The sequence below is a fragment of the Megalobrama amblycephala genome, linkage group LG9 (assembly GCF_018812025.1).
Source record: "Megalobrama amblycephala isolate DHTTF-2021 linkage group LG9, ASM1881202v1, whole genome shotgun sequence".
In the NCBI taxonomy this organism is placed as follows: Eukaryota; Metazoa; Chordata; class Actinopteri; order Cypriniformes; family Xenocyprididae; genus Megalobrama; species Megalobrama amblycephala.
In genome coordinates this window covers 1,536,557-1,562,696 of record NC_063052.1, presented here as the reverse complement: position 1 = coordinate 1,562,696, position 26,140 = coordinate 1,536,557, and the positions used below count along the sequence as shown (strand labels likewise).

At 35.9% G+C, this 26,140-nt stretch overlaps 1 protein-coding gene across 3 annotated transcripts; it reads right to left on the bottom strand.

The window, feature by feature from the left end:
- Window positions 1-89: 89 nt before the first annotated feature.
- Window positions 90-25,080, bottom strand: eya3 (EYA transcriptional coactivator and phosphatase 3). 3 transcript variants are annotated; one of them, XM_048201122.1, is made up of 19 exons: window positions 24,894-25,080; window positions 19,836-19,957; window positions 15,698-15,747; window positions 15,164-15,267; window positions 12,176-12,259; window positions 12,004-12,073; window positions 11,354-11,463; window positions 10,982-11,119; window positions 10,668-10,747; window positions 9,910-10,090; window positions 8,977-9,146; window positions 8,579-8,662; window positions 8,363-8,452; window positions 8,224-8,282; window positions 7,891-8,051; window positions 5,335-5,449; window positions 3,894-4,015; window positions 3,376-3,476; window positions 90-2,652 (listed from the first exon to the last, which is right to left on the bottom strand). In XM_048201122.1, the coding sequence occupies exons 2-19, from the start codon at window positions 19,866-19,868 to the stop codon at window positions 2,572-2,574; spliced, it is 1,833 nt and encodes a 610-aa protein (XP_048057079.1). In that variant the 5' UTR covers window positions 19,869-19,957; window positions 24,894-25,080; the 3' UTR covers window positions 90-2,571. The 3 variants fall into 3 exon arrangements, with proteins under 3 accessions (XP_048057079.1, XP_048057078.1, XP_048057080.1); XM_048201121.1 differs by having other exon boundaries at window positions 12,176-12,262; window positions 24,894-25,077; XM_048201123.1 differs by lacking the exon at window positions 10,982-11,119 and having other exon boundaries at window positions 12,176-12,262; window positions 24,894-25,076.
- Window positions 25,081-26,140: the final 1,060 nt, after the last annotated feature.

Below are 26,140 nucleotides of genomic sequence, written 5' to 3'. Positions count from 1 at the left end.
TGTTCTTTTAAAGTATATTATTTCTGTAATAAGTACTCTTTTTTAAAAGTATGCTAAAGAGATTATGAGTCGAGAGATAAACAAGCAGGTAGGCCAGCCTCAAAGTATTTAATGAACTTCACTTACACAAAACCATAAACAGTGTAGGTACAGATATTTGCTTCTTCAGCCAGTTTCAGTTTGAATATGCCAGAGGTTCTCCTGCTAATCTGAAATCTGAAGAGTAATTCCAGGGCTAGATTGAGTACTTATTCTCTGGCTAAAATAGCTGTTACATCCCTTGATTGTCTATGCATTAGTAACAAATCCCAAAATCTCATGATACAGTCACGTATCTTCAATTAGGTGTATATAATAGACAGTATACAGGGACTAGATCATTTTGCTTTTTTCCTGAAAAATGCAGGAAACAAAGTAGGACATAAAAGCACCAGAAGAGCATTCAAGTGAAAGAATAACAGCATCTGATTGGCTGGGCTATGGAGGAAAATTATTTATGCAGAAATGAAGTCAGCGCACATCAAAAGTACCAAACTTAAAGAAAATGACAGACAAACGGCATAGGCCTATGAGTCAAAGTTAACACTTCACCAGAAAAACAAACAATACAAACATATGTTTGTCATATTGCATATGTTTGTCATATTTCAGTAATTCCCTTTAAGATAATACATTTACTGAATGGTGATTATATTTAAAAGGCACGATATAAATATGTACAGGAAAAGAAACACACAGACACACACACATCTATGCAAACAAATGAAGAGTACACATTCTTAATTGTCAAAGCTGCTTGAGTAAAAATGCTTTTTCTTCAGGCTCAGTAATGTTCAGTCACAATCTCACAACGGCCGGGAATATTAGACCCAACCGGCTCGTAAAACCACCTTCAACCAAAACTGAAACAATCATTTATCACTGATCAGAAATGTATTGCACACTATCACACAGTTTTTCTCCCAAACACGTAAGAACGAAAGAAAAAGGTCACAGGCTGGGGCCCTGTAGTTTCAAATCCATGGGTAATTTTGGCTTTATGCAAGAGGTAATATTACAAAATCCCACTCAACCACATGACTTGCCTCAGGGGACAAGGATGCAGTTAGTTCATGTGGCTCGTAATTGCATTTATAGACATTTAACAGATATATTTCGAACGGGACGTATAATTACAGCTTAAGATTCCCTCAAAACAACACCTTTATATGGATTTTAAAGAAATAGCTCACCCAAAAATTCTCATCATTTACTTGCCATCATGTTTAAGCCAGTACAACCTGACTTTCTTCTGTGGAACACAAAAAAGATGTTATGCTGCTCTTTTCCATACATTGAAAGTGAGTAGGGATGGTGCTACTGCAATCCACAACTCTTCTGAAATCATCAAAACAGCCACAAATTTAGGACGCCATTCATTAAATTCTCCTCTCTGTCATAGCTCTGAAATCTCAATTGAATTTGTGTTCATACAAATACGGCATGGCAAGTAATGTCAACTGAAATTTGAGCCATTTCTGTCTCATACCCGAATTAGACTTGAGAGCTACAGCAAAGGAGAAGGCTGTTTGTGTATAACTTAGGTCATTAATAAAATAAAATAGGATTTAGGTATGTTCCTCATCATGTGACTTCAATCATATAACATACTAGATGTATTTTGACTTCTTTTATGGTGATTCCCATTCAAATCTCATTGTATCTCATTTTGTGCTTCAAGAAAGAATCACAGGTTTTAAACAAAAGTAACGCAAAAGATGACAATTCTCATTTTTGAGTGATTAATTCTTTAAAGAAAAAGGGACAAAATGTACAGAAAGAAATATGGTTTTCATTCGGCACTCTCTAATTTGTAATATTGCCCAATTTAAAGCAGAAATGAAGTGTGTATGATGGGTAAAATGCATGTAGACCCCTGGAACTGAGGAGCATTTAGGAAAATTCATAGATACAATAAAAATTAAATGTGATCTATACTAAACCCTGCAGCTACCATCTGAAGATAGATATTGAACAGGCCACATCCCATTTTAAGAACTGAAATAAATGCATAATTTCTTGGACGTGTCTAAAACATGTAACCTGCCATCTCATAAGAGCCAATATCCTGACCTTTGGAATTGGCGCAAATCAAAATGGTTAATTTACTTTTCAGCCCTTTAAAAAGAATGCAAAAAACCCCAAAAAAACAGACAGAACTAAGTTTACTCCTAAGTTTCTGTGCCAGTGCAGACTTTTGGTCATGGGTTGTTCCTTTGGTGAATCCAGTTACATTGAAGATGGTAAAGCTACATCCTTTTTCCAAGAGAAAGATGCAGGGAGAATGGGAGACAGTGTTTTCCTCTTTCCGTGTGTACAGTGGTGTGTTGTCCCAGTGCAAGGTTCAACCTAGGGGGAGGATAGCTGCCATTGAGAGAGTGGAGGGCTTGTGAGATCATGTCATGTGTCACAGATCTTCTTGAGTTCTTGTCTATGACCACTAATGTTCCAGACTCTACTTCATCTGCTCCACGGATGCGATGGATAAGGATGAGTGGATGGGATTGCTGATGGGTGCAAATGAAAGTCCATCTATAAGAAGTCCAGTTCCAGAGCTTGGTGAAGGGAAATCAGGTCTCCGTGAGAAGAGATTCGCCAAAATGGCATGTTGTGCTAAACGGTGATAGTGCAAAGGGGTTAGATCACAAATACGTAGAACAAATTTGAGATTTGCCAAATAAAAATGTATAAAAAAGTACATCAATACAATAAAGCAACACTAGTGAAACTGTATTATTCATAATGTTACAAAATATTTCTATTTCAAACAAATGCTGTTCTTTTAAAACTTTCTATTTATTAAAGAATCCTAAAAAAAAGAAGTATCACTGTTTCCACAAAGATATGAAGCAGTACAACTGTTTACAACCATGATGCTAAGCAATGTTTCTTGAGCAGCAAATTTAGCATATTAGAATGATTTGTGAAGGGTCATGTGACACTGACAAGACTGGAGTAATGGCGGCTGAAAATTCAGCTTTGCCATAACAGGAATAAATTATATTTTAAAATATATTTACATTTATATACATATACAAATCAGTTATATTAAATTGTAATAATAATTCACAATATTTATATTTTTTACTGAATTTTGTGAGCATTATACTTTTCAAAAACATCTTACTGACTCCAAATGTTTGAACGGTAGTGTACCTCAGGGTGTACATTGCGTAAATAATTTAGATCATCTAATTTTGAAAGAAAAAAAAGTTTGGAAACCCCCGAACAGCAGTATCATCAGGAATTTTTTGCAATTGCGTAATATGATGCATCATATCGTGATCTGATCACATTGAAAAGATTATGTAATATGTCCAAATGCTGGTATTGTACCTGCTTTGCTGCAAACTCTTCATCACGGCCGTCCCCTATAACAACATAGGTCACTTTCTTCCCAAAGCGAGTGATGATGCGTTCAAAGCAGCTCTCTTTTCCTGTTAAGAGAACGGTCATTGTTAGCTATACTATGTGTAAACCATATGACTTTTTATACCCAGGAACACAATTTTCAAAGAACTCTTGCTCTTCTATATAATGAAAGTGGATGAAAACTTTATTCGAGAAAACATATGATATCTTATGGTCTTCTGTTATTCAGTTATCTTATTTCCACAACCCATGTTTAATAGAGATTATGTGGAAAGGTTTATTTTTAAAATTTTGACAGCTGAAGGTCTATACGGTTGTAGTTTATTTTAAATTTTTGGAGCTTAAAAGCCCCTATAGGAAACCGCAGTGTGAACATTCTTTATTCTTTAACATTCTCCCTTTGTGTTCTGCAAGTCTGGACCTTCTGGCCTGGGAATGACATAAGGGCTGAATTTTAACTTTTGGTAAACAAAACCTGTTACCTATTTTAGTGGCGCTGTAGATGTTCTCGATAGGAAAGACATCACCCAGGCCATAGAGAAGCACTTTAGCTAAAGCAGGAACCAGCTGAGTGGTGGTGACCAGAATATTCATACATCTGCCCCTGTGAACAAAGACCAAAACCTTTAGCTCATTGTTAGCGTGTACACTACATTTAAGCCGCACTGAGAAACCTGTTTAGCATGATTATCTATCACTTCACACACAGTGTTTAATGCCTAGAGGTAGATCTGATGTTTTTCTCTAAATCATGCATGTTCTGAGAACAGAAACAGATACAGTAGGGTTAGATATCGGTACAGATGCCCCGAATTTCAATTTGATTCCAATTCACAAGATCTCAATTCAATTCTATTCAATTCTCGATATGATTCTCAATTTGATTCAGTGAATATAGATTCAATACAAATACTAATAATACTCAGGTAGGCCTACAGAAATTGAATGAAGTAAATTAAATGTAAATGTATAAATTAAATATAGATTAATCCTTATTAAAGTTACAAATGTTATTCAGTCAATAGCAGTCTTTTCTTGTTTGATTAACATTTGAAGGCTTAGTTCACCCAAAAATTAAAATTATGTCATTAATGACTCACCCTCATGTCGTTCCAAACCCGTAAGACCTCCGTTCATCTTCGGAACACAGTTTAAGATATTTTAGATTTAGTGGGTTAGATAGAAGTTTTTGAAGCATCAAAGTGACGCTGATGACGGGTTATGTAGTGCGCCCGAGCTTCGTTTACAGTCTGAGGGAGACGCACGCTGTATTCAAGCTTTTCTACATTGTTTTTATTTTGGTATTGCTATATTTTTTAAAATGGCGCGTAGGTGTGCATGTCGCGGATGTCCTAATCGCGTCACAGTTCGGAGCAGAAGGGGGCGGTAATGCATCAATAAGCTGGATGCCAATCGCCGTAGAAGAAGAAGAAGCAGCAGCAGCAGCGTCACTGTGGATATACACAGACCCGGAAGAGAAGACAATGCTGAATAAAGTCGTAGTTTTTGTTATTTTTGGACCAAAATGTATTTTAGATGCTTCAAAAACTTCTAACTAACCCACTGATGTCACATGGACTACTTTGATGATGTTTTTATTACCTTTCTGGACATGGACAGTGCACCGTACATACACTTTCAATGGAGGGACAGAAAGCTGTCGGACTAAATCTAAAATATCTTAAACTGTGTTCTGAAGATGAATGGAGGTCTTACGGGTTTGGAACGACATGAGGGTGAGTCATTAATGACATCATTTTCATTTTTGGGTGAACTAACCCTTTAAATCACAGACAGCAGCAGGAATATTAGACTGCTGTCATTTTAAGACTTATGCATGGATCCAATATACTGATACTGTACATGCGGTGACATGCGAAAAAAACAAACTATTAATTAAGATGCAGGTTGAGTGAGTCATACCTTGACTGAATGAGCAAGAGAGATTTGAGGGCAGTGCTCCGCCAGGCATCTGTAACAGTCTCGATCTCTGAGCGCAGCCTGAGCAGTAGGTCCCTCTTCATTGGGCTCAGCAGACCTACAAAAACAGCAATGTTGACATTAAAATAAATGATATATTTTATGCTGTAATGATATGCAGTAATTTAAAGATACTGCTGGACTTGGTATAATATAATACCACATGTTATTAAATTAAAAATAATTAGATTGGATTAGTATACTCAGTCCTAAAAGTTGACAAAATTTAGATGGGGCACACTAAGGAAAAACATGTTGTGAACATTGTTGGGTCTGTAAGATTTTTTAAAAAGTGTTTAAAAATTAGCAAGGCTGCTTTTATATGATCAAAAATGCAGTGAATACATTTATAGTGTGAAATATTATTGTACAGAAATCATTCTAATATGATGATTTGCTGCTCAAGAAACATTTATTATCATTGCTTATTATGAAGAATAAGAAAGTTGCAGCTTAATATTTTTGGAAACCTTGACATTTTTTTTAGGATTGTTTAATGAATAGCAAGTTCAAAAGAACAACATTTAATTGAAATTGAAATCTTTTGTAACAGTATAAAAGTTGTACTGTCATTTTTAATAATTTAATGCATTGTTACTGAATTAAAAAAATCTTACTGACCTCAAACTTTTAAACTCTAGTGTACATCAACAAAGTGAAGAAACAGAAGCCATTTCATGGGGTTAACAAAAGTGTTTGTTTATAATGCCATGCCAGCTTATGTGGTAAAACATTTAACGTTTTTATCTATTTTTGCTAAAAATGGTTTCTCACAAAGTTAAAACCAACACAAACTAATAAAACATGCTTAAGGGATAAAGGGTTTTGGCACAAAGAACATGTTGGTGGATCTTTGTTAACAAAAGTGAAGAAATGAACTGGAAACACACTGCTAATACTGCATTTTCACTCCAGCCGTGGTGTAACACTGCTACTGCTTCGGTGTTCTGTTTACAAGCTTTAGCATGTTAGAACAGTAAACCAGTTATTCTAAAAATGTCCCACTGTCAGTTCAATCAGGCAGCATATGTGAGGCTGTCATGAACTTCATTCCAAATTTCTTGATTAGATATCAACCAAATATGAAAAACAAGCTGTAAGGCAAGCCAGAGAACTACTACTCAACTAAGTAACAGCACCACCTTGTGCAGGGTATCTGCAGGGTTTTCAAAATCAAATTTAAAGCTTTTTAAGACCTGCATAAATTAAATACTGTATGTGAGGGGCAATGTCTATGGTAACATATTAAATCGTAAAATGACATGATGGTTGACTTTGCAATGTGTAGTGATAACATTTAATTAAATCGTCACCTTTTGAAGTTTAAAGGTGCCCTAGAATTAAACATTGAATTTACCTCGGCATAGTTGAATAACAAGAGTTCAGTACATGGAAATGACATACAGTAAGTCTCAAACACCATTGTTTCCTCCTTCTTATATACATCTCATTTGTTTAAAAGACCTCTGAAGAACAGGCGAATCTCAACATAACACCGACTGTTACGTAATAGTCGGGATCATTAATATGCACGCCCCCAATATTTGCATATGCCAGCCCATGTTCCCAACATTATTAAAGGCATTACACAAGGGCAGCCAGTAACGTCTGGATCTGTGCACAGCTGAATCATCAGACCAGGTAAGCAAGCAATAACAATAGCGAAAAATGGCAGATGCAGCAATAATAACTGACATGATCCATGATATCATGATATTTTTAGTGATATTTGTAAATTGTCTATCTAAATGTTTCGTTAGCATGTTGCTAATGTAGGCTACTGTTGGTTAAAGTTACCATCGTTTATTACTGTATTCACGGAGACAAGAGAGTCGTCGCTATTTTCTTTTTTAAACACTTGCAGTCTGTATAATGCATAAACACATCTTCATTCTTTATAAATCTCTCCAACAGTGTGTAATGTTAGCTTTAGCCACGGAGCACTATCAAACTCGTTCAGAATCAAATATAAACATCCAAATAAATACTATACTCACATGACCTGAAGCATGCATGCAGCATACATGACGAACATCTTGTAAAGATCCATTTGAGTGTTATATTAGCTGTGTGAACTTTGTAAATACACTGTATTATAGAGTCGCAAGCTCGATGGGCAGGGAGCATGAGATTTAAAGGGCCAGCAGCCCCTGAATCGGTGCATAGTTAATGATGCCCCAAAATAGGCAGTTATATATGGGGTATTTTGAGCTGAACCTTCACAGACACATTCAGGGGACACCTTAGACTTATATTACATCTTATAAAAAAACGTTCGATGGCACCTTTAATAATCAATCACATTAAGCCATATCGCGATTCCCGTTTATTCGTCCCCAACTTTAAGACATCTTGAAATGATAATTAATACTTTTCTAATACAATTTAAAGATATTTTAGATAATGATAAAACTGAATTTAAGACTTTAAGGACTTGCAGGTACCCTGCCTGTGTGAACGTGCAGTGGGATCTGAAATGGAGATATAAGACAATCTCACCTCCCACATTCCCTTGGAATCCGTTGTAGATCTCTTTGAGACGGCGATATCTGAAAGCCAGCTTACGCATCCACTCTACTCCTCCCTGTACCGCTGCGGTGGAACCCGGACCACCACCCGCACTAGGCCCGCTGAAGCCATCGCTAGAGAAGTTGTAGTTGCTAAGACAAAACAAAAAACTATTACAAAAACTTTTACACATAACCTTTGTCATAAATGAAACAGTAATATGTGTGTATGTATTGAGGATATAAGCAAAACAACTGAAAAGCAGTTTGTTTGTCTAAGAAATAGCTGGAAAGCACATCACAAAATTTGGCTTTGCTTCATTACCTCAAATCCTGCCCATTGTCGTCTGAGGCAACATCATCAACATGGACTTGATCACATTCCTGTTTTGACAGCAGAGGTAAATGTTATTTACATGAACCTAACAGACAGCAAACTGACCCTTGTGTTACGCTACACTTACCTCCAGATCATTGAAGAAGAGATGTGTGTCTGCAAGCTCAAAGATCAACTCCTCCATCTGAAGACCCAGATTGAGAACTGTTGCTGGGTCCTGAATAAATAAAACCATCCCAGAAAACAGCAAGAATGTTAGAAGAGAAAAAAAACAAAACAAAACAGAAGAAGATCAACAAATCAATCACAATACCTCTGAGATTTTATAAGAAATTTGCTGTACCTTTCCAAACTTCTGTGCAAATGAACCAGTAAGAAGAGAGTGGAAAATGATAATGGTTTCATCCAGATCCCACAAGAAGATACGCTGAGAAAAGAAAAGATTTCCTTGTCAAGATTGTTGCATTTGGCTTGTAGGCAAATCCATTATGTTCATCTCATGATTTTTAATCACTCCATTTAGTACATTTATAAAAAAAAAAAAAAAGTAATGTAAAGCTGACACTATTTAGCTGAGCAAGCTCAATTTAATGAGTCATGATGCAATGCAAGTAAAAAGTGAATTTTCAGTGCTGTTGCAAGGGGTTTCTATTTGTTTTCACATTGGCATATCATTGGCGCATATCTATATTTTTTAGAGGTTAGATTATGTTTCTAAAACTATGCAAGCTGCTGCATTACCTCAAGGTCACTGTCTGTGGACTGGGAACCGTCTGATTTCTTAGCTTTGCCTTTAGCTTTGCTAGGAGGGTTTTTGCGGTTGGGCTCATCCTGGTCTTGTGCTCCTGTGGGAAGGGCCATCCCAGCAGGCAAAGCCACACCAGTTGGAAGCGTCACACCTGGGGATGCATCTGATGGAATGAGCCAAAAATAAAAAAAAAAAAAATACTGCAGTGAGCCAGAAGAATGACGGGCATTCACAATGACAACATGACCTAGACCAAGTCAGTACAGAGCAACAGTTTTGATTGCATTTACTATCAAAACTTTAGTTTTATATAATATATAATAATAGTGTATAATATATACACACATACTTATATAAAGCTTTTAATGTTTTTGAAACATCTTAGTCTTTTGTTGCTCACCAGGGCTGCATTTACTTGATCAAAGATAGTACAAACAATAGACAGTAAAAACATTAATATTCTGAAATATTATTACAATTTAAAATAATGGTTTTCTATTTTAATACATTATAAAAACTAATTTATTCCTGTGATGGAAAAGCTGAATTTTCAACAGCCATTACCCCAGTCTTCAGTGTCACGTGATCCTTCAGAAATTATTCTAATATGCTGGTTTTCTGCTCAAGAAACATTTCTTACTATTATCAATATTGAAAAGAGTTTACAACTGCTTAATATTTTTGTGGAAACCCACTTTATTTCAAGACTCTTTGATGAAGAGAAAGTTTAAGAGGTAATTTATGATCAATTTAATGTGTCCATGCTAAATGAAAATGTTTTCTTAACAACAACAACAACAACAAAAAAATTACTGACACTATTGACCCCCCCCCCCCCCCCCCCCAAAAAAAAAATTGCTAGTACTGGTAATTAGAAAGTTTTAAAAGGTTTATTGCAAAGTTACAGAGGGAAGATAACACCACACCTGTTGTGTTGGGCAGGTTTGCAGAGGCACTACCTTCTGTCTTAATGGCTGGATATCCAGGTGCCACTACACCTGCTCCATCTCTATCATTGCTGGGCAGCCCAGCGGACAGGTAACTGGGAGGAGGAGCGTAGTACTGGGAGAACTGACTCTGGCCAAGAGAGTTATAATTCGAAAACTCCTAAAAAAATAAAAAAGGGGACATCAGAAATGCGTCTTAAGAAACAATCTGCAGCGTTTATATAAATTAAATTCATGTTCATTGTTTGTTCAACAAAAAGTAACCAAAGCAAACTGATTGTTTCAATCTTTCCTTTCTATGTGTAAAACAAGCTACTTTTCTGAACCAGAGTCAAATAAGTGTTTCAAAATGTACAGGTTGAAACGATACAGAAAGAACTGCTTAAATTCTAAATCTTTCTATTTTTATTATTTTGTTTTATTTTATCTTATTTTAATCACTTCTCCATTTATAAAAAAGGTATATTGTAACATAGCATGATCAAGAACATGATGTTTTTACATTTTTAAAAGAAACCTTGTTCTTCACTGTATAATGTCTAAATAAATGAGCAGAGGATTTCGTTTACAGACTTATGAAAATTGTAGTTCAAGTGAGACAACCTGTATAATTAAATATGACTTCAACTTAGGTAAAATAAAGTGTTCATCTAATCCAAGAAGCATCAACAGCATTCGTATACGAGTAACGCTGTCCTTTCTAGTATTGAGCTCCTTCCTCCCTCAGATGGACTCACCTGATGTGTGCCAGTGGCTGTGGTCACAGCAGTTCCTGGGGGGATATTAGTGTACACACTGGATGTAGTGAAACAGGAACCTGAATGGGGAAGAAGAATAATTATAGAGGATGTCAAAAAGACATGCAGTGAACAGTTCAGTACTACAATTATTGGAGAGCATGATAAATATTACTGAATTAAATGTTGTATGAGCGTTAATGATAAGGTTTTGGCAGATGGAACTGGACGGGTCTTTGTCCTCAGCGGTCCTGAAGTGATAAGGCTGTGAGGTGCAAAGAGCGTGTAGAGGCAGAGAGCAGTAGCAGGCTTGCCTTGGCTGGGGTAGGAGTAGTGGATCTGGTTGGGTTGGGTTGAGGTATAGGCTGAGCTGAAGCTGAGAAACCCCGTCTGGCCAACAGAGGGCGCCTCGGGCAGCCGCGACTCTGTCTTTATGCCCGGCCACATGGACCCTGAGGCCGTGCATGGATAGATGGCGCAGGACAGGGCAAAGAGTGGAGGAGAGAAGGGATGCAGAGACGAAAGTGGTGATTAGAGAGAGGTTAAGAACAGGATGTAATGCAGACGTGAACTGATCTGACTGCCAGCGTACAGTGTGAATGCAGGGTGAGGGTTTAAGTGGAATGAGTTTGGGTGAAGTGTTCTGATGAATTAAAGCACAGACGGCAACTGGGTGAAGCACAGACCAAATGGTGGCAGTCCGTACGTCTGGCCGGACTGAGGAAAGCCGCTGTATACGGTCGACTGGCCCAGGGAGGGGAAAGCCACTTGACTGGCATATGCAGTGACAGCCGTGCTGAAGAATAATGGAGGAGAGTTAATAGCCGAATGTTCAAAAACACTATTGTACTTAGGGAAGCTGCTATAGACTTTAGTCTGGGTAGACAACATATTTATTTTGACTTAAACAAATGAAGGTGCAGTCCATTCAGTATGTGGTATGATCTTAGTCAACATGAATTCAAAACTGAAACTATTTACTTTCTTATTACATGTTCCTGGTCTTATGAAACATACATCTGTGCATGTTACTTTCATTAAAATGTCATAACTTTTTCACCTAATGTTCATAAACTTTTTTTACACCTAAAATTTGCTTTCCATTAGAGAGAGAGAGAGATTAAAGAAAAACCCTATCATGGATTGAAACAACATTTATTGATGTATTATATACATGCACTATAAGACCAATGTCTTAAGCAAGCAAAGAAGGTAAATTATGATCCCATATTGATTCCACATGACATGCTAGACTATTCAGTTCAGGTTTTATTAAAACACATGATCGACTTTATTTTCTGTACTAACCTGTTTTAAAATAACTTTTAGTACTTACTTGGTTCCTTGGTAGATCTGTGAGGTATATTCAGTGGCTGTGGTTGTGGTGAGGTCTTTGCATGTCACTGCTGTTAAAAAAACAGGGATGTTTTAGTACAATGGTATCATGTTTTAAATTAATGTCTGAGCAAGACAGCATCTTTTGCCCTGATATAGTAAATGGGCCTTACCATTGTGAGTATATGCATTTTCTGTGACACAGCCCTGAGATCTTGATATCGTCTCTTGATTTGACTGTTCTGGACCCCCAGGCACTGCTGAAGACATTGAGGAGGTGGATTATATTTACACGTCAAATACATGCAGGGGCAATACAGTCTTTTGACAGTATTCAATATAAAATAACAGTCTGAGTAAATAAAGAAATAAAGCAATTATAACTACAAAGTATATTTATAATGTATAGGCCTAATATAAGAAGCAAAACAGTAAAAATAATCAAAGTATGTTTTCACACAGTTTTTATTTATGATTATATCATTTTAGAATTTATATGAACCAATATAACAATGCATAGTAATAAACAGCCATATTTACATGTATTTTACTAAACTTTAAAGCTTGTAAAAATAGATTTTAAAAATGATATTGGACAGTATGAAAGAACTCATTTGAAAAAATTAATTCTCAGTAAAACTTTTGCTCCTGTTGTGTAAATCAAAAATGTGATTCTGTCCTATTACTCTCATACCTAATGGCCAAATAAAAAAGATGTTAAAATCATCGCAAAATTCACAAAGTTGGTCAACAGTTAGTCACGGTAAAGGAATTTCCCTTGTGGTGAATTTGAGTGGCTCAATATCGCGCTATGATCGCCATTTTTTTATTTTTTTTTTATTTTTGCTATATAAATAAGTGTTTTGATGTGGACAGTTGGAGATTCAAAAACAAAACAGGCTTTAGCTATTAATAGTCCAAACACACCGAATAAACACGCAGGAGAATAATGCAAATCACACAATGCATAAACAAGAACTGACAAAGAACAACTGAAACACAGGACTTTATAAACAGGGGTAGACAAAGGGAAGTAAAATAGGCGTATGTGAAATTAATTAGAAACTACTGCAACAAACAAGGAAATAATCAGTTACCACTGAAACTGAAACTAAACAAAGTGGGGAAACAGGAACTAAAGGAAACGGAACAGAATGTTAAAATAAGGTTCCACATAACAGAATATAAACCTGACAATAAGCTCGTTGGGCTACACTCTTACACCATTAGGTGCAGGCAAGGGACTGTCTTTGAGTGAATCATTAAATCCGCACATTCATCTAATATATTAAAAAACGCTGATTCATTCATTAATGAAACAAGGTGTTGAAATTATTTTAACTTTGAGCGCCATCTCACAAGGCTCAATCAACCAGCAATATGTCGCCAGGGTAACACTGAAGCTGATGCTTCTCTTCATAGAAGCCAATGGCATTGATTCAATGCACTGACCAGTGCTGACCCTATTCATGGGAAATACTCTTAAAGGTTGAAAGGATGCTACGATAAGACAAAGATCACTTTCCTCTTTGGACATTGGCAAACTTATTTTTTTTCACAAATATATGACTTGACCTGAAGAAGGATAGACGTAGATAATCACACAAACTCAGGCAATCTCTCTCTCTCTCTGTTTAGGCTTGTTTAGTGCAAATCTAAGGAGCCTCTGTACAAATCAGTTAAAGGTGCCCTAGAACTTTTAAAAAAAAATGTAATATAAGTCTAAGGTGTCCCCTGAATGTGTCTGTGAAGTTTCAGCTCAAAATACGCCATAGATTTTTTTTAATTCATTTTTTTAACTGCCTATTTTGGGGCATCATTATAAATGAGCCGATTCAGGGCTAGTGGCCCTTTAATTCTCGTGCTCCAACAAAGTTTACACAGCTAATATAACCATCAAATGGAACTTTACAAAGTGTTCGTCATGCATGTGGCATGCATGCGTCGGATTATGTGAGTATTGTATACCGTTATATTGTTTACATTTGATTCTGAATTAATTTGAGGCTGTGCTCTGTGGCTAATGCTATACTGTTGGAGAGATTTGTAAAGAATGAAGTTGTGTTTATGAATTATACAGACTGCAAGTGTTTAAAAATGAAAATAGCGACGGCTCTTGTCTCCGTGAATACAGTAAGAAACGATGGTAGCTTTAACCACATTTAACAGTACATTAGCAACATGCTAACGAAACATTTAGAAAGACAATTTACAAATATCACTAAAAATATCATGATATCATGTATCATGTCAGTTATTATTGCTCCATCTGCCATTTTTCGCTATTGTCCTTGCTTGCTTACCTAGTCTGTTGATTCACCTGTGCAGATCCAGACGTTCTGCCCTTGTCTAATGCCTTTCATAATGTTGGGAACATGGGCTGGCATATGCAAATATTGGGGGCGTACACCCCGACTGTTACGTTACAGTCGGTGTTATGTTGAGATTCGCCTGTTCTTCGGAGGTCTTTTAAACAAATGAGATTTATATAAGAAGGAGGAAACAATGGAGTTTGAGACTCACTGTATATCATTTCCATGTACTGAACTCTTGTTATTTGACTATGCCAAGGTAAATTCAATTTTTAATTCTAGGGCACATTTAAATTAAGTGAACTCCTGCTTCTGTAAATGTTTTTGTGAACACTGACTTTGCTTGCAGATGTATTGAAAACTGTGAGCCTGAAGCTGAAATTTAATGTGTGATGTTTTAATGTTGATGTTAAATTTTTCATTTGAGGGCACCTTTAAGTAAAAAAGAGCCAGTAGACGTGATAATCACACACAATCTCTCGTCTCTCTGGGGATTAAGGAGCCTCTGTATTTAAGTAAAAAAGAGCCAGTTGGTGGGGATTACATTCTTCAACTTGTTATCATAATTAACTTATTTAACATTCAATACACATGCATGAAGTGTAAAAGAAAGGTATAGCCTTATGAAAAAAAACGTGAACATCACGGCTGCAGTGGTTGCTTGCATTCCTCTGTGGTTGGCTTGTCAGTATCACGGTATTACAATATTAGTTATCGCGACAGTCCTATAAACAGTCAACAAAATATATTTGATCTAATTGCCCTGCCCAACACACACACGCATCTTGTACCACCCTAAAATAAACTAAATATTTCAGATGATGAAAATGAAAGCAGAAACCTACTTACTTAAGTGCAAGTGAGCAACAGATGATGGTGGATATGAATTGACTTCAGACTGTGCTGTTGATTTGTCCCGGTTAGGGGAGTCACTGCTGTCATTAGCAATCACACTGCAAAAGAACAACTTTTAGAGCTTTGTCCTGTTGTTTTCTTAATGTATAATGAAAACAACAATGAAAATTGTCAGCTTCCAGATTTCTTTAGTTCTGTGCACGAGTGGCATTTGTTTGTTGTTTGTCTGACATTTTGTTAAAGATAATGAACTGTAACTGAAGATTGGCAATTATCCAAAAAGACATCAAGCTTTACTCTGACAAGACACTCTTTGTTCTTTCTCTTCCCCTGTACTTGCTCAAGGGCACAACAGTAATAGAGCACGATTATGATCTTATATCAAGTTCGTTGATCTGCACTGCTTAGAATGGCATCTTCACATCCCAGCAGTCTAATCCTTATCTAGTATGTTATAGCCTATATGCAGGCTACATATAAAAATATGAAATGCACTCCACCCTGAAATGAAAATGCAAATGAACTTACCGTGAATCACCATCCTGACTCACTTCTGGATCATGCCGAGCTTTCTTTGTCTATTCAATCAAAAAAACAGAGAAAAAGAGCAAACGTTTATTACATTATGTCTCTCCCCATGTTGATTTACAGTGGTTGATGGCATTTGACATAATAATGTGAAGCATTTCATGCAGTGACAGCAGAATCCTGCAGTGTGACATGCTATGCTTAATCTAAAACTAGTAATTAGGGATGTGAGCAAAGACTAATTTCATTAAAGTTTAAACAGATGTTTTGCAACCGACTAGTCTAAATATACCATATTCATGGTCACGAGATCTCGCAAGACTAAAATGTGACGAGATTTCTCGTCAAGGCGAAAAGTAGTCTTGTAATATTGCCATGATAGAGTGTTAGGATGATTAGGAAAGAATATGCCACCGCTACGTTTACATTACGCCTCCACTGTCGTTTTGCTTTGTATTTAAATAAAAAACATTTAATTCAGTTGGATAACGTTTTGCCGCCGCTCCATATTTACAGAGCACGCGCGATCGTGAAAGTGAAAGTAAACGCGAATGCACATTCAAACCCGATTTCAATACTCTGCATTTTGAAAGCGGCTCCCTGATGAATGCAAATATCTCTCAATATGAAAGCTATTTTAGGCTGGGCAGTGTAGTTGTAACCTTTTAGCTCTGTATCAACGAAAAATTTGATCTTATTTGCTCTTTGAATATTGAGAGAGTGCGATTATGGTTGCACTTATTGTAAAGTGTTACCATAAAAATGAATAACAGTTTTCTCTTAATCTTATTAAGCACAAACAGTAAGGTTTCATTTGTTAACATTAGTTAATGCACTGTGAACTATCATGAACTAGCAATGAATGACTATTTTTATTAACTAACATAAACAAAGATTAATAAATACTGTAGCAAATATATTGCTCATTGTTAGTTTATGTTAGTTAATACATTAATGTTAATAAATGTGACCTTATTGTAAAGTGTTACCATTTTTATTTATACTGTTTTTATTTCTATGATAAGTTTGTGGAAAGGAGTTCAGTTAGGAGGTCAAAAGTTGTAGAAGCTCATAAATCATGTACAGTAAGGCCTGAAGAAACTGAAATCATACAGAAGAGAAGTCAGTCACTTGAGTTAGTAGCAAAACCTTTTACAGTACTTGAATATTGTCATCATTTACTGCATATGATAATTCATACTCAAAGTAGAACTGAAATGACATTCATTACAAGATGATTAGTTAACCCTCTGGAGTCTGAGGCTGATTTGGGGCCTGGAGAAGTTTTGACATGCCCTGACATTTGTGCTTTTTTCAGTTGTTCATAAACATATTAATGACACAAGTGTCATTACACTGTATTCAGCACAAACTAGGCTACCATAATATGTGAGGAACATGTGTGTACATGTTTGTGTTTTTGAAGGAATAACGTTTATGCGTGGTTACTGAAAAAACAAAAAACTTAAGTCACTGATATAAGGCCAATAAAAGTATATTAAATCTGTGTTCACAAGACTTTTGGGTATTGAAGGTTGTAGACTAGAGTTTTTGCTTCAAAATTATGTAAAAATTATGCTGACTACTCTTTCATTTATAACAATATACTGATTTAGTTTTTGTAAGACACTTTTTGCCAAGAAACACGGTATGCGAGGAGGCGTGAATCTCCATGAATAATGGCTCATTCTCACCTGTGAAGACAAAAGAATTGAATAGTAATGACCTGAAAAGACTTGCATATTAATGAGGCATTTCAGTCAGGTAGGCTGTGAAAAAAAACTTCTGTGATGTCTCAAGCTCATCATGATATATGAAACATACAGAAAAATTTTATTACAATATAAAATAATGGTTTTATATTATACTTTAAAATATAATGTATTTCTGTGATGCAAAGAGTCTGAATATAGGCTTTTAGTTTAAAAGCATGCACATTTGGAGAAATATAGGATTCTCATATGTTTATGTCAATTTTCTATACAGAGGAGTTATTTTTTATTTAATATTCATTGTTATCTCTATGAGCGCTGGTGTTTGCAATTCATACTGCAGCCGGAGGGCGCTCTGTGCATTTTAGTCCACAAATTCACCTAAGAAGAAGACGATATTCCATGAATGGTGTTTACCAATTCATACTACAGCCGGAGGGCGCTAAAGAAACAAAAACTCACTTAAAACTTATCAATAGAAGAAAACAAACAGGAATTTACTGAATGTCTTCCAGAGATCGCTAACCATGGCTTTTTCATCCAGATAAACAATTTTCAAGGCAATAAATACACGATTGAGATGATGAATGCATGTGTTGTCTCTGAATTTGCCTGTGAATAGCGCTCCCTCCGTGGGCGTGGCCGCATTAGTGGGTAATGAGCTGAATCACGGACTTCTGACATGGCTCTCTTTTCATACAGATTACATAAACACAGAATGTTTGTTTTCGATTTGACTTGCACGATTTAAAACCTGACATTTCAACGTTTTGTTAGACATAAGTATGAATTTTTTGTGATTAGTATTCACTAAGTTACACTTCATTTTCTGAGAACTATCAGATTGGACTTCGTTCAGAGGGAGATGAGAGATCACGCATCATGTTAGTTTTCTTTATTTTACAAAAAGCACAACATTTTGTTTTTACTCTGAGTGTATACAAATAAAAGGAGATATTCTATAGTTTCAATTGATGTATTACTTATGTCTCTATGACAAAAAATGACAGAGTATTTTAAGTCTGTTTTGCTGCAATGTGAAAAAAACCCTGCAAAACGCGCCGGCGCGTTTTTAGACCTCAGAGTGTTAAAACATTTCAAATACACCTGCAGAATATTTTTTCTAGTCATGTATTTCACCATTGAGGATTTCTTAAAAATAGTGTGTAAAAATCTTGTCTCGTCTCGTGAGATACCCGTCTCGTCACACCCCTAATAAACATTTATGATACCACTGAAATTTAATAAATCTCATCAACAATGTCAATATCACAAAAAAAAGAAAGGAATACTAGCCAGACTAACACAAGTGAAAAAAATGTAAAATATGAACAAAGAAACTAATTACAAGCAATAGGACAAAAAACTACAATAGAACAAAAACACAAATGAATTAGACCTACCTGAAAAACTAGCACTAGATAAACCTATTTAGAAATACTACATAAATTATATAAAGTAATCAAAATGTACAAAAACACTGCATAGTCTTCACTGTGTAAATTAAATATACATTACTCTTATTAAAGTTTCAAATGCAATTTAGTCAAGAGCAATGAGATTGTCTGATTAAAATTAAATGGCAAAGACAGCAGCAAGTTTATTAGGCTGCTGTCACTTTAAGACCGAATGCACTGATTTAATACAGCCTACTATTCACATGCTCCCCATGCTCACATGCTTGTAGACTTTGTCTACAAGTATACTTGCAAAGATGGGCATTTTGACACAAACGAGTGTGTATTTGACTGTTCAAGCCCAATAATGTGCCAAAAACAACTTAGTTCAAAACTCACATCACAAGCTGTATCAGCACCGGCTTCATGTGCACAATGTGCGTGTCTCTCACAGCGCTCAGAAACTGTCTCTCATATATAGACAGGAGTCCTCTTTTGCTGCTTATTGTGATTGAACGATTTAAAGGCTTAAAAAGCTTAAGATGCATTCAAATGATAAGCTTTCGTGACGGTGCAGCACAGGTACGTCAGGTGAGCATAACCGCGATAGAGACAATAGTCCAAAATCTCTACCACTTGACAAATTTCTACCGGTTAATCGTGTCTACCAGTATATCGCCCAGCCCTAACTTTTAGCTTTTTGGTAGTTAACTCAAGAATAGTCCTCATCACCTTCCCATTGGTTAGACTGCAGGGCTAATTTTGAATGAAATGTAAAAAAGCTTAAAGGTGATTAAAATGCACCTAAAATAAACACTTTCCCTTTATCTTGATGCTGAACAAGATAAAATTAATACTATTTGTCAGCTAAGCATGAATGTTTCTTCATTCCTGTACTGGTGTGTAAGTAATAATCATCAATATTTACATGTATTTTTTTATTTTTTACTAAAAACCTGAAAGAAATAAGTATTTTAAACCAAATCAGTCATATGGACAGTATGAAAGAACTCAGTGCATTGTACTTACAGGTAGTTCGGGCACCTCTTGCGACTCGTCCATGGCTATGAAAAGACGTCTTCACCGTCCTCCCTAATAAATCCGCGTTGTCAGTCTCTGCAGTTGCCGCTGCTTCTGCTTTGGCCAAGGCCCTGCATGAAAGACATAAGACAACACCGTGAGACATCTTTATATATGCTCTCCACTTCACTGGGGTTGATCCTTGTCAGTTGTGTGTGTGCGCAATCATGATGCTGAGCATCATGGGAAAGTCAGGGGGAAAAGTGGGGCTTGCGGGGCCTAATCCCACTGTCACCCTCGTGGCAGGTGAGCTCAGCACCAGCACGTGAGGTGCCCCCACAAAAGCACCAGATGTTTCCCCCGTACCCTCCCACTCTCCAGGGCACATGCCTGGATTATATGGCCGCCTCTCCTTACATGTTTACTAACCTACATTTGGTGAAAACTAGGAAGCTTGTATTCTTTCCTGATTATATCAAAAAGGCATTAGGTGTTCTGCGCAAGCTGTCACATCCAAACGGTGGGCGAGGATAAGATCTAACCTAATTTTATTCACCTCATGCCTTCTTTAAACTGCATTTATATAATTGGAATACGAAGCAGGAAAGGGAGAAAGCAGGTCAGACGCTCACTTACACTTGAGCCAATTTAGCAAACGCTTGCTAAAGCTTCATTCACGTAAATACGAGACTGCATTGTTTAGTAAAACACGTGTATCCCTGAGCGATGCTTATGCAATGTCCAGCTCAATGTCCCAGGAACGTGATGTAGAAATGGAAAATGTGGGAAAAAACAGGTAAACCTAAAACTCTTTTTGAAATAAAATTTAAAAATTTGGTCAACTTATACAGACCATCTTAGTTTGGGTTAGTTCAACCAAAAATGAAAATCGCTCCAAACCTGCTTATGACCAAAATATTCTGTTGTTGCTCATACAATGAAAGTCAATGTACAAAACAACATTGGACCACTGATTGTCATTGTATGGGAAAAAAAAAGTGTGAATAAAAACAGCTTACCTACATTTTACTCTATTATACTCCAGCATTTGAATATATTTGGCAATAACTACTATTTGGTCAAAATCTTTCATTAAATTTTTTTTTTTTTTTTTTTTTATAATTGCCATTGTACACAATGAATATTGTTAATTCTGTGTCTGTGATGAATAGCTAATTATCCTCTATTGTAAGTTGCTTTGAATAAAATCATATGCTAAATACATAAATCTAAATGTATATTATTTCCTATAAATGAAATAAACACAAATAATAAACACACTAACCCTAACCCATGCATTTCAGACTAAATAAACAAACACATTGAATATCATTAAAATGTAGTTTAAAGGATTAGTCCACTTTTAAATAAACTTTTCCTGATAATTTACTCACCCCCATGTCATTCAAGATGTCCATGTCTTTCTTTCTTCAGTCGAAAAGAAATTAAAGTTTTTGATGAAAACATTCCAGGATTTTTCTCCTTAAAGTAGACTTCAATGGGCACCAAACAGTTGAAGGTCATAATTAAGCGTATTACTGCCCTCCACAGGTCAAAGTTTTGAACAAATTTGTATATGCAATATGCTAGTTCAATAGTATATAACAATTAGTTCAAACTTTGACCTGTGGAGGGCAGTAATACGCTTAGCAGCATCTAGACTGCTGGAATTCAAATAGAGGAGAAGAAGAAGAGAGCTAGTTCAAGATGAGCATTTCTGGTTAAAACTTCAAAAATTGAATTAAAAAAAAATTCAAAAAATGAGTGATGTTTTCACTAGATAAGACTCTTATTTCTCATCTGGGATCGTGTTGAACAATTTGAAGCTGCAGTGAAACTAATTATGACCTTCAACTGTTTGGTGCCCATTGAAGTCCACTATAAGGAGAAAAATCCTGGAATGTTTTCATCAAAAACTTTAATTTCTTTTCGACTGAAGAAAGAAAGACATGGACATCTTGGATCACATGGGGGTGAGTAAATTATCAGGAAAAGTTTATTTAAAAGTGGACTAATCCTTTAAAGGGTTAGTTGACCCAAAAATGGAAATTGTCATTAATTACTCACCCTCATGTTATTCCAAACCCGTAAGACTTTTCATCTTCGAAATACAAATCAAGTTATTTTTAATGAAATTTGAAAGCTTTCTGTCCTTCCACTGACAGCTTACGCAACTACCACTTTTAAGCCCCAGATAGGTAGTAAAGGTATCATAAAAGTAATCCATGTGACTCCAGTGGTTTAACTTCAATTTCATGAAGCGACATGAGTACTTTGTTTGTCAACGCACATTTCCAACAGCATAACACACAGGTACACATGTTCATGATGATGCTGTGTTGACGTGAGAGCAAACGTTGTTGTGTGAACGTGCGTTGATTAATATTTTTAATGTAGTTGCTTAGGCTGTCAATGGAGGGACAAAAAGCACTTCGATTTCATTAAAGATCTTCATTTGTGTTCTGAAGATGAGCGAAAGTCTTATAGATTTGGAACGACATGAGGGTGAGTAATTAATGACAGATTTTTCATTTTTGGGTGAACTAACCCTTTAAAATTGTAATAAAGTTTGCAATAAAACTCTACATACAAAAACATCAAACATTAAATTTCAGCTTCAGGCTCACAGTTTTCAATACATCTGCAAGCAAAGTCAATGTTCACAAAAACATTTACAGAAGCAGGAGTTCACTTAATTTAAATGTGCCCTAGAATTAAAAATTGAATTTATCTTGGCATAGTTAAATAACAAGAGTTCAGTACATGGAAAAGACATACAGTGAGTCTCAAACTCCATTGTTTCCTCTTTCTTATATAAATCTCATTTGTTTAAAAGACCTCCGAAAAACAGGCGAATCTCAACATAACACCGACTGTTACATAACAGTCAGGATCATTAATATGTAAGCCCCCAATATTTGCATATGCCAGCTCATGTTCAAGGCATTACACAAGGGCAGCCAGAATTAACGTCTGGAATCATCAGACTGGGTAAGCAAGCAAGGACAATAGTGAAAAATGGCAGATGGAGCAATAATAACTGACATGATCCATGATAACATGATATTTTTAGGGATATTTGTAAACTGTCTTTCTAAATATTTCGTTAGCATGTTGCTAATGTACTGTTAAATGTGGTTAAAGTTACCATTGTTTCTTACTGTATTCACGGAGACAAGAGCCGTCGTTATTTTCATTATTAAACACTTGCAGTCTATATAATTCATAAACACAACTTCATTCCTTATAAATCTCTCCAACAGTGTGTAATGTTAGCTTTAGCCACAGAACACTATCAAACTCATTCAGAATCAAATGTAAACATCCAAATAAATACAATACATGGACATAATCCGATGTATGCATGCAGCATACATGACGAACACTTTGTAAAGATCCATTTTGAGGGTTATATTAGCTGTGTGAACTTTGTTTATGCAAAGAGTCGAGAGCTAGGGAGAGGGCAGAGAGCGCGAGCAATTAAAGGGGCCGCAGCCTGAATCGGCGCATTTCTAATTATGCCCCAAAATAGGCAGTTAAAAAAATTAATTTAAAAAAAATCTATGGGGTATTTTGAGCTGAAACTTCACAGACACATTCAGGGGACACCTTAGACTTATACTTTACTTTACTTACTTTATACTTTATTTGTCCCTGTTAAGGGAAAATTGTCTTGGGCAATACAGGTAAAGTGTATTACATCTTGTAAAAAAAACATTCGATGGCACCTTTAAATAGTTTGCCATCTACAATTAATTCAGTAAATAACCAATTCATTTTTAATATAAAAGCATTTCAAGGCATAATACGACTGAATTAAAATAGAAATAATGCAATTACCCAAATTATCTTTTGGGATAAGTAACATTTTTTGTCATGTTTTTGAAAAAAGTCTCTTATGCACCGCATGGCTGCATTTATTTGATTTTTAAAAAGGCTGAAAAAAAATATGAAAAATGTGAAATATTATTACAATTCAAACTGTCTTCTATTTTAATATATTTAAAAGTAATTTATTCCTGAGAGGAGTTATTCCTGAATTTTCAGAAGTTATTAGGCTACTCCAGTCTTCAGTGTCACATAATCCTTCAGAAATCATTATAATATGCTGATCTGGTGGTCTAGAAACATTTCTTATTATTGTCAATGTTACAACTGTACTGCTTAATATTTCTGTGAAAACCATTTATTTCAGGATTCTTTGATGAATAGAAAGTTAAAACAAACAGCATTTGTTTAAAATAGATTTTTTTTAACATTATAAATGGTTTTACTGTATCTTTTCATCCTTGCTGAACAAAATAATAATAATAAAAAAATCTTTTAAAAAAGCATATACCATTTTTAAAATGTTACAACATCATCTGCATTAAGAATTATGACAAAAGCAATTAGTAATTTTGAATCTTCTGTTTTTATGCATTTTACTTTTATATATAGTTGTAGTTCTCTAAACATCTGTCAGATATAAATATATAGGTCAGCTAGAATCATTAGACTAATTAGACTGCTGTATCTGTGGGCATAAAAGTGTGCTGACAGTACACAGTACAGCATTAACCTATCAAACAAAACACAATAGCAGGAGGATCACAATGGCAGGAGGCTTAGTGATGTAAGTTTAAAGACATGCTCAAAAAACACACAACAGCAGTGACTCAAGGACGGCTGACCATCTTACTCTCTTTCTCTAGTATTTCGTTACAAAAACAACCATGACGCCGAAGCGCTGCCTAGGTAGGAAGATCAATAGAATTTGAGACACAGCCAGTGTTTCTCTCCAAAACTGTGGCTAGTTCGCCGGAGATGTCCAACATAAAACACACGTTAAATGTGATCAAGTTCGGAAACACGTATATCACTGCTGGCGCACATACTATAAGAGGAGAAATATAAACTGTTTTCCAGTGGTCGCTGTGTTAATGTAGCGTTTAGCGGAGTTTGAGCAGTTAGCCAACGTGTGTATTTTAGCTCGCGGCTCACTGACCTTACCATTTCACACTAAACCGCTCATTAAAGCACTCAAACGCATGTTGTATGACACATAAATGGGAAAGAAACTCTTACCATCGCACCAAGTGCTACTTTCGAGGAAACTTTATGTTTCCTTGAACTGAAATTCCCTCGGTGGGGCGCCGTGTGTTGTTAGGGACAACTATTTGGCAGGAAGTCGCTACAATTCACAACGCGCATGCGCAGAAACAACAAGCGCTCCTTCGAATCACAAAACGGTAGACCCTTGCAAAAATGCGATGACTGCTGAGGTAAGCAGGGGGTGAAAACTGGCAGAATGGTAGGCCTAAGTTATTGAACTAATATTCATTTTCATGGTATCCCACGTTCAGAAAAAAAGGAAATAAAGAAAAAGAAACGTGGCAGCAGATAAAAGTGACGTATAAAAACACAATTCAAGCATAACAGGCTCATGGGTGTAGGCTCAATTAATTTACAAACATTTGACATATTAAATAACTATTTAGAATTCATTCTCTATTTCAATGTGCAGCAGCATTTTCCACATAGTCCAATGTGCTTTTCACATGAGTAAATGTTCTCTAATACAACCTATTACATTTCTTAATTAGGGTAATGAAATTAACATTTGACTTCTACTCAGCCACCAACACTGACGTGGTGATGAAGAGGAGATGACCACAATATCAAGTATTGCGGGAATATTAAAATCCAATGGGGAAAAAGAATAACTGATGCTTTTGTGAAATAAAGATGACCAAATAAATTGTGAATATTTTTTATTTATTTAACAGCTGTGTTGGTGGTTATGGCACATATCTCTGACTACCCTTCCAACTGGCATCCTTCCATTCAATACAGTAATCTGTTTAATTTTCAAAAGGTGCGATGATGGGAATATGCGTGTCATCGATGCATCCAACCACATTGGAAATCCTAAAGGAAATTCTAATTATTAGGTTACTTCCAGAGGTCGCAGCAAGATGTTATCAAATGAACGTCATTTATCAGATTAGCCTCATTTAAAGGTCCCGTTCTTCGTGATCCCATGTTTCAAACTTTAGTTCGTGTGTAATGTTGTTGTTAGAGTATAAATAAAATCTGTAAAATTTTAAAGCTCAAAGTTCAATGCCAAGTGAGATATTTTATTTAACAGAAGTCGCCTACATCGAACGGCCAGTTTGGACTACATCCCTCTACTTCCTTCTTTAATGACGTCACTAAAACAGTTTTTTGACTAACCTCCGCCCACAGGAATACACAAGAGTTGCATTTGTAGAGTGTGTTTGTCGCCATGTCGTCGAAACGCTGTTATTTTCATCCCGCAGTCCAATCACCGG

Excerpts from the sequence above, each read along its gene's own strand:
- eya3 (XM_048201121.1), bottom strand. The coding sequence starts at position 19,868 with ATGGACGAGTCGCAAGAGGTGCCCGAACTACCT. Across the intron at positions 12,263-15,163 it reads TGTTGCTCACTTGCACTTAA|CAGTGCCTGGGGGTCCAGAA; the intron begins GTAAGTAGGTTT and ends CAATGTCTTCAG. Across the intron at positions 2,653-3,375 it reads AAGAGTTTGCAGCAAAGCAG|CACAACATGCCATTTTGGCG; the intron begins GTACAATACCAG and ends ATCACCGTTTAG.